Source organism: Choristoneura fumiferana, chromosome 3 (genome assembly GCF_025370935.1).
Source record: "Choristoneura fumiferana chromosome 3, NRCan_CFum_1, whole genome shotgun sequence".
In the NCBI taxonomy this organism is placed as follows: domain Eukaryota; kingdom Metazoa; phylum Arthropoda; class Insecta; order Lepidoptera; family Tortricidae; genus Choristoneura; species Choristoneura fumiferana.
The window spans coordinates 18,004,417-18,013,414 of record NC_133474.1 but is presented as its reverse complement, the minus strand read 5'-3'; the positions used below and the strand labels follow the sequence as shown (position 1 = coordinate 18,013,414).

General features: G+C 37.5%; 2 protein-coding genes across 4 annotated transcripts in view; one reads left to right on the top strand and one right to left on the bottom strand.

Annotated features, from left to right (window-relative positions):
- Positions 1 to 825: 825 nt before the first annotated feature.
- Positions 826 to 8,310, bottom strand: LOC141426837 (uncharacterized). Of its 3 annotated transcripts, none has more exons than XM_074086042.1 (4): positions 7,081 to 8,310; positions 4,921 to 5,752; positions 3,865 to 4,025; positions 826 to 1,886 (listed from the first exon to the last, which is right to left on the bottom strand). In XM_074086042.1, the coding sequence occupies exons 2-4, from the start codon at positions 5,738 to 5,740 to the stop codon at positions 1,410 to 1,412; spliced, it is 1,458 nt and encodes a 485-aa protein (XP_073942143.1). In that variant the 5' UTR covers positions 5,741 to 5,752; positions 7,081 to 8,310; the 3' UTR covers positions 826 to 1,409. The 3 variants fall into 3 exon arrangements, with proteins under 3 accessions (XP_073942143.1, XP_073942144.1, XP_073942146.1); XM_074086043.1 differs by having other exon boundaries at positions 8,025 to 8,298; XM_074086045.1 differs by having other exon boundaries at positions 4,921 to 5,740; positions 8,025 to 8,298.
- The window catches only part of LOC141426119 (aspartate aminotransferase, mitochondrial-like), a 10,725-nt gene continuing 7,656 nt past the window's right edge, over positions 5,930 to 8,998 (top strand). The window contains 1 exon segment of the mRNA XM_074084979.1: positions 5,930 to 5,935. Within this exon segment, the coding sequence (XP_073941080.1) occupies positions 5,930 to 5,935 (6 nt within the window).

Here is an 8,998-nt window from a genome sequence, read left to right as displayed (position 1 = left end):
AAAACTCGAAAAGACATTAATAATTCAACTTTATCTATGAGACATTAAGATTTAATTTCAATGTCAATTTTTGTTGTAATGGTGGGCGCAGGAGGTATACAATACAATACAGTATATCTTTACTGCACACCAACACATAGAAGCTGGTAATAGAGATTTTCAGGGTAAGCAATATCGAGATATAATGGTTTATCAGGTTTTTACTTAAGCTTGTGGCCATGGTAGTGTCCTTCTGGGTTGCTTTTAAAAGTATGATTTTTATGGGGTACAAATCCACTAGAATTTAAAAGTTGTGATAGTTTTAAGGTAATTCTTTCATGGCTAAGCACGCTATACATTGATAACATTTTTCTTACAGCGTATCACTGATGTCTTCTGAGTAACGTGACAGAATAACAACACATAAAAGTTGATTGATCCCAAATATACAAGAATCGCCCGTTTAAAGATAGGTACACATAATTAATAAGATTTCCGCCAGGTATTTTTAGTTGTGCCAATACGCACCTACCTATACAGTTATACACTATTCCAGCTTTTCTCCAGTTCAAATCTTATTATTTGAAAGTAAAAAAAAAAAGTTTTAATTTTTAATTTTAATATCAAAAGTAGTACTAACTTATAACTAAACTTACTCTATTAACAAGAATTCTGCCGTTTAACTGGAGAGAAAAACTTCTTAGGCATTTAGATAGAACTTAGATAGAATTAAAATATTAACTATAGTGACAACCACCAGAACTTGGCAAAGTTCGGGAAATGACAGACAAATTAAGTGATAAAATGTATTTTTTAGAATTTTTTGTTACTTTAAACACAATAGCTTACAAAATCTGTGGTAATTCTTGTTTTGACAGCTTATAAGTACTTATTAACAAAATAAAAATGAACGAATCAATTTCTTTGAAGGCTGACCAGAATTATAAAAAACCTCGCCATATTGCGGAAAACCAATAGAACTAATTTCTTGCACTGGTAACACTAAATTCAGATGTCATCTGTCTATTGCTGTCAAAGTTTAACGTTTACGCGTGGTATTTTAGTGTTATTTCGTGTTTTTGTGCGTTAAAATGCAGAAGTTTATCCATAGCCTTGGAAGGAAACTAATTCACAATGTTAAAAAAATTATGTATGTAATGTATTTGTCATAGAAAGTCTGAGGGATTTAAAATATTCCTTTAAATAACATCACCGACACCGTTGTCAATATGACTGGTAGGTACCGTACCGTATAGTAAGTGTAAAGAATGTTGCAATATAGAATACGTATAAGTGCTACCCTCGCGTCAGGTTTTTTATATTCCTGCTCAGGCTTTTAATACTGTTTCAATTTAAGTAAGTGTAAAAAAGGTACAAAAATCAACAATCATTTCTTATTTTCAATCAGTTGAACCAATTAACACAGAATATTATTCTGTTGCGCCATTATTAATATTAATACTGGAGGTCGACGGCGTACTCTCGAACTCCGCCTTGCTGTCACCGGCTGTTTCCGCCATTTTGTCTCCCGCCAAAACTGACGTTTCGTTTCTTTTTAATTCCAGCTGCTTCTTCATGATCAAATTAATGATTTCAGCCTGTAATTCCATACAGGCGGCCGCTGGTATTTTTTTTAATAAACAAGTGACGTATTTACCGAACTGCTCGATTTCATCGTTGTTATCTGGCTGTTTGTCATCAGTTTTATTTTTTTTCCTTTTTAAAGGTACTTCGTCAGACGATGAGCTGACTTGTCTCTTCCTGGGCTCAGGACGCTCGATGTACGGATCGGATTTGAGTTTCGGTTTCGGCGTACTTTTATGCTTTTTGGCGTTTTGTTCCTCTTCTAAATATACTATTTCCGTGTAAACGTCCTCTTGAGAGTCTGATGCTTCGTCGTCCGAGCCCTGTTTAAAGAAAAAAACTAATTACCAAAAATAAAACTTCGTACAAACATGGATATGCAAAGCTATTAAAAGTTAGCTGTAACGCAGAGGTCCCCAAATTAATTCTTTCGTGAACCCCTAGTCATATTTTTCGGTCGTAGGGTCGAGACTCAAACAGTGGTTAGGGTGGGTACAGTGGGTCATCGAGCTGAAAGAGGCTAAGCAACAACTGTACGACCCTGCGTGCACACTACATTAGATTTGAGTAATGGTTTGAGTGGTTTGGGTCGATTCCCGGCCGGGGCAGATATTTGTATGAATAATATGAATGTTTGTTCTCGGGTTTCGATGTTTAATACGTATATAAGTATGTATTTATCTATATAAGTATGTCTATCCATTGCCTAGTATCCATAGCACAAGCTTTGCTTAGTTTTGGACTTGGTCAATTGGTGTCGCGAACTGTCGCGAGAACATCAAAACTGTGAGAAATGAATAGAAGAAATAATAAGCTTGACCAGGAGGGTAAGTATTTGAAGTGCCTGGAAAGTCCGGCTGAATTTCAACACCTGCAGTCAGTGAGTAATTTGTCATATTGAAAATATGAATGGGCAATCAGAAGACAAAGCATATAAGTAAAGTTGAATGAAAGCAACCGAAATGGCACAGAATATTGAACAGAATTGAATGTAAAATTGAGCTCGAAGTGCCAGGCTCTTGTGGCTTGGGATGGACTATAAGGGGAGTTGGGAGGTGCTCTGAAGGAACCTAAGGTTCCGTTGCTGAAGGAATATGAGTATTTAAAGTATACATTCTAGTTGAAAGTAAGATGCTTTGTTTACTGATATGAAATCTAGACTATTCCAGACTAAATACTTTTCGCTATAAATTTTACTGTGAACCTAGGATCTGGTCAATTGTTGTCAAGTTTCCCATATGATATTTATTTAATATCGGCTCCGAGAAGTGATCTGATTCACTAAATCCAGCTCCAATATCGGAACCGAGTAAGCTTGTCGACTTAGATTCCTTTATTGAATCTAAGTGACAAATAATTTGTCTATTGCGGATGCTAAGCGATTTAATTCCATTGTGGTGCTATGTACCGGGGTACTGCAGTACAAGTTCGTCATTATGACTCAAATTAAAATTATCGGAGTCAAGTTTTATTAAAGCAGCAACCGATGTGTTTAGAAACATATTTGAAATGTTGTATGTGCGTTAAAATGTTTTTCTCTAAGGTGTGAAAAGAAAAAAGTTTTATATGGGCTGCAATTTACATTCTTAGTTAACTTTTATATCTACTGGGCGGCATATAAATAGAGATGGGCACCGATACGAATATTTGGCCGAATGTTCGGTAAAACTTTTACCGAACCGAATATTCGGCATAATTGATTCCTAGGTAGAAACTAGAAATACGATTATTTTTTGTTGAAATGTTTAATCAAGCAACTCTTGATTAAAACAAAAAACTCGCTTAATTTCTTACAATAAAGACCTCATTGATTATATTAACATATTGTTTTATTATAAAAATCACTGTAGGTTAATCTGAAAACAGCTACATATTTATTGATAACCATCTTTTTTATCTGCTGTTATTGGAAATAAAGCTACAGTGTCAACAAAAACATAAAGCCTCACTGTAGCTCATATAAAAATAACATTTATTTTTCACTCATCTCATACATGGCTCAAGCTCAATACAGTAAAAAAAGAAGAGTACCACTCACTGCCGAACATTTGGTGATTTAGCCGAATATTCCGCGAATAGAAACATTCGGTAATTCTGCCGAATATACCGAATATAAAACAAATATTCGGCCCATCCCTACATATAAATGTTATATTTTTGAGTCAGGACAGGAGGATTTCTGAGAACATGCGTTAGTAAGTATGACATTTTTACTCTGTAGCCCAAAATATATCTAAAAAAAATGAATGAAAGTAAAATACCTATAATTTATTTAAAAACTACGTGGAGTCCTAAACTCACCAAGTCTACTTCAGCCACCAGCTTGGGATGGTTGACCTTCAAGTGGACTTTCAGGTCAGACCGTGCGACCACCGCTCGGCACACCACGCAGCGCGCCCGCGCACCCGCCTCGCGCTCGAAGTAGCTCCACACAGTCGCGCTGGCTTCATCCTCAGCATCTTCTGTTGAAGAAAAATACTATTAAAGCGGGCTGTAAGCTGTAACATTCATTAAATAGGCTCAGAGTTGCTCAGCGAGCTATGGAGACGGCTATGATCGCAGTTTCTCTACTTACAGGGTCAAATTAGAAACAAGGAGATACGTAGAAGAACGAGGGTCACCGACATAGCTAAATGAATTAGCTCGTTGAAAGGGCAGGCAGGCCGTATGGCACGGGGAACAGAAGACCATTGGGGCCAAAAATTTCTCAAATGGAGACCGCGCGGGTCGGCAAGCGCACTGTAGGACGTCCACCAACGTGATGGATAGATGACCTGGTTACAGCAGTAAGTGGATGCTGGTCGCTTCCAATCAAGGTAAATGGTCTATGGGGTGGTCTGTCTAACAGTGGATGCCTTATGGCTGTATCATCAGGTGATGATGTACATTCAGTCGATCGCCGCAGGAAACATGCTGACCGTGACAGTGTAAGTTGAAATTATCTAAAAAAACTGCGTGAGAACTATGGCCCAAGACCTCGCATACAGAGCGGAGGCCTGTGCCCAGCAGTGGTACTTATATAGGCTTGGATGATGATGATTTTGGACAAATTATTTGAATTCGAGATAGTAAAGGATTTCTTTTGATTTGCGATTAGGTACTAAATATCATATTTTTTATTCGATTCTGTTTTAAAAAAAATGTATACCTACAGCAGTAAAAAAAGCGTCAATTAACAAGTGAAAAAACATACAGGTAGTAACAGATGTAGTGATGTAGTGAATAATATCGTGTGGCCTGGTGCACTTGACCAGTGTCTGAACAAGAGTACCCGTAAAAATCAATCGTGATCTTGACACAAAAACCATTACACAGCCTCTGTGTAATGGTTTTTCGCCTTATACCTATATAAGGTACCTTTATCACTTAAAGAATCCAGCGAACTGCTCTCGTCCGATGATTCAGGCTCTGTCTCATTTTGAATATTAATTTCGCTTGTCTTATCTTCATCAATAGCTATAGCACCAGTTTTGCAAACTTCTAGGTCCGACATCACATTAGAAACATTTGTATGAACCTCCACCGTATCTCGATTATTTGTGACTGACTCAATCGGATTTACTTTAAGTGTTTCCGTCAGTAAATTAGAATCTTCCCGTTCCAAATTGGGGTCAGGCATTGCTATTTTATCCTTAACTCCCGAAGTACTTGACTTTTTATCCGCACTACACACTTTGTTATCAATGAGCTCTTTCATTACTTCTTCAATGGCACTGACATTGACAACTGGTTCTTCTGGCTTCTCCGGCCCAAAGTTCCTGATTTTGAAAGACCTTAGCCACTCAACTCCGGCCATTTCCTCGCGCTTCCAATTCTCAGGGGTCTCTATATCGTTAACAGCTGCCATCTCGTACGCAGCTTTGCGAACCTCTATAGTAGACAGAGCCTTTGTTTTTGCACTTTCTTTAATAAAAGCTGTCAGTTCTGCTTCTTCTTGCACTGTGAATATCTGGTTCACTTTATAATTTGGCATCAACCTTTGGTTCTTTAGTTCCTCGATACTGATTTTTTCGTATTTTTTTATGTAGCGGTTTAGTGTTGAGTACATGACGTTGCATTGTTTAGCTGCTTTACGGATGCTGTGCCCTTGTCTGTGGAGTATGAGCGCTCGAAGCATGTTTTCGGCTGAGTGACCTTTCAGAGGCTTACGTCCAATAATATTCTTGCTTCTCGCCATCTTAAAAAAGCTCTATAAATAAAAATTAATCCATAAATGTGTTGCTAAGCGCAATACTCGAGAATAACTGGAAGCTAGCTTTTTTTTAAATATTTGTTGACGTCCGAGATAGGTTATTATGAGGAGAAAAATTGGAAAAATTGCGTAGTTCCCACTGGATAGCGATATTTGCTGAAAAAATCGCGGGAAATGCTGGTAATGTAATAACATTAAACATGTGCTGGAAATATGATCGTATAAAAGAGTAAATATTTTGATCAAATAAAGAATCCCTTCACTGGCTCTTATAAAAAGAAAAACGATTATTAAGTTCGCCGGGGGTTCAGTTTGATGTCAATGTCTGTCTGCCTGTCTGTTCGTCTGAATTTTAACTAAAAACCTATTTGGTTCACAATTTTGACAAACTAAACATGGAGAAACCTTTGGAGAAACAAAGTATTTTTAATTATTAAAGGTTGTTTTCAACAATGAAATTTAACAATCCCTCCTTATTTAGCTACATCTTATCGAAATTAGGCCATTTTTTTTTATTTTTACCGAATGCTCGGCCGAAGTTTGTATTCGGTTCAAGCCACTCTAGTAATTAACCCATTTATTTAAAAAGTATTAGCCTGAGTCATGAAAAGGAAATGCCAACGAAGTAAGTAATTCCAGAGGGGTTTCCTTTTTTTCTTTTGAAAATGTGTACCATACCTACCTAATCTAGTGCGTAAATTTTAAGTTGCAAATTAATAAATAAAAGTAAGGACATGTCTTTGGCGGTTTACTAATATTTTGCATAAAATCGAATCTCATAATTTCGTTTCTCTTAACAACCTTTAGCAGAATCATCATATCACCGAATTACTTTTCGCATATTTTTTTTCTCATACTATCATTTCTCATAATTTTGTAAAGCCGAATATTAACATCACAATCAAAATATCGATGAGAATAATATTTATATGTTTTAATAGTTGCTACGCAGAAAGACATATCGTAATATTACTTTGCATAAGGATAATAAAAAGCAGAATACAAATCTACTAAACATCTTATACCTTTAAACGAGCAATTCTTGTATATATATATATATATTTCGGGGATCTCGGACACGACTCCAACGATTTCGATGAAATTTGGTATGTAGGGGTTTTCGGGGATGAAAAATCGATCTAGCTTTGTCTTATCTCTGGGAAAACGCTTGGTACCGAGTTTTATCCCGAGCGGAGCTCGGTCGCCCAGATATTAATATATGTGTCATCCATCACAGTGAATCTGACACTGGCTCAGTATAATGCTGAAGCGTTCATTAAAAACACCCCAACGTTGTTTTAATTGTAGTTCTATACTATCTTAACCTTTATTGGCAGCAGTAAGATTCTGGCGCTTCGCCGGCCGCTCCCGTGGCACGCTCGCTTCGCTCGCTCGGCTCGCGCGCTGTTGTGGTCGCAGTTCTAGCCTAACTCAACCTACTATGTAACTGCTTTTCTGTTGTGGCGTTTTGCCTGCTGCTGTTACAGCACGCTTACTTTGCTGGCCTCACTTTAACCTTAACCCTTTCTTATGGTAGCTGTTAGTTCCTTTAACTAAGTATGTCATTACGCCATGTTAAAGTCAGCGCTATTTAAAATTCCATGTAAGTAAATACAATAGTCCAAACTAGTATTTTGCTATGTATGCCATATTCTGAGAAATGACTATTATTCGAACTGATAATTATGCAAAAGTATCATTCGGCTAAAAAAAATATGAGATACCTGTCATGCGAAGTGTAATTCGGAGAATCGATATTATGCAAGATAAAGGGAACCCGTCTTTGGCCCTTAAATTCAATTACTCAAATTATTTTTTATTTCCGTAACAATTTACATAGAGTGCATCAAACCAAAAATAAATTAAAATTGTAGTAAAAAAGCGACACCCTCACTTAATTCATACTTGTAATAAATAAATAAACCATGCCATGGGACAATTGACCAAGTCGCAAACTAAGCAAAGCTTGTACTATGGGTACTAGGCAACGGATAAACATACTTATATAGGTAGATAAATATATTTTTAAACATCCACGACCCGAGAACAAACGTTCGTGTTATTCATACAAATATCTGCCCCGGCCGGGGATCGAACCCTGGACCTAACCACTTGGTTATCCGCTCTTCAAATTCATAATATCGACGAAAATACTTCCGAGCAAATCCATAACCTTAGGTACAATTATTCGTAAACTAATTGAATGATAATCCCACGCACAAATCACACACTAAAATGCATTTAAAACAAATTGACACAGAATACGCACATCTCTTATTTTCTATGCACGAATATAAAATATACACGTTATTATGACACTTGATGCGTCGTCCAACTGAACCAGCGGGCGAGCGGGCCACTGTTGCACGGTCTGGCAACGTTGCGCTATTGATTCACTGTGTAAAAGGGAAACGGCCCAGTGTTGCCAGCAGGGCTAATACGAAACTCGAAACTCAAAGTTCGTGTCATGCGATCCCTCTATACGAGAGCGAGAGGGACGGTACGATACGAACTTCGTTTCGTAGTAGCCCAGCTGGCTGGGGCGGCGTCAATAACAAAATTACAACTTAGAAAGAGACGGATAAAAGTAACAATAATATTAGAATAGTAGCTCAGGCCCCCGTAGAATATGAACTAAAATGAATGTCGCCGGTGGTAGGACCTTGTGCAAGGTCCACCCGGATTGCTACCACCATCTTGCTCGCTAATCCTGCCGTGAAGCAGCAGTGCTTGCACTGTTGTGTTTCGGCGTGGAGAGTAAGACAGCCGGTGTAATTACTGGCACGTGAGGTATCCCATCTTAGGCCTCTAGGTTGGCCACGCATCTGCAATACCCCTGGTGTTGCAGATGTTTATGGGCGGTGGTGATCTCTTACCATCAGGAGACCCACTTGCTCGTTTGCTATCCAGTCGAATAAAAAAAAAAACATTTTTTTTAATACAAGCTTCTTTGCTGACTGAACTTATGCATTGTCATTCAACTTCAGGCACGTTTAAAAAAATAGTTTTTTTAAGTCTACACCGTAGTTTGTTCCATGTTCGCATATTTTTCCATATTCGCATTCGCATTCGCAAAACTTCTGCGAATGTTTTGCGAATATGAATATCAGAAAAAAATACTATTATTAGATAAAAGATAGGTTAATAAAATCAATTTGTATGTTTTTTATAGGTACAAAAAAGTTACTTAATCTCATAATCACATTATCAGTCTTCACTTAATCCATACCATGATACCATCCC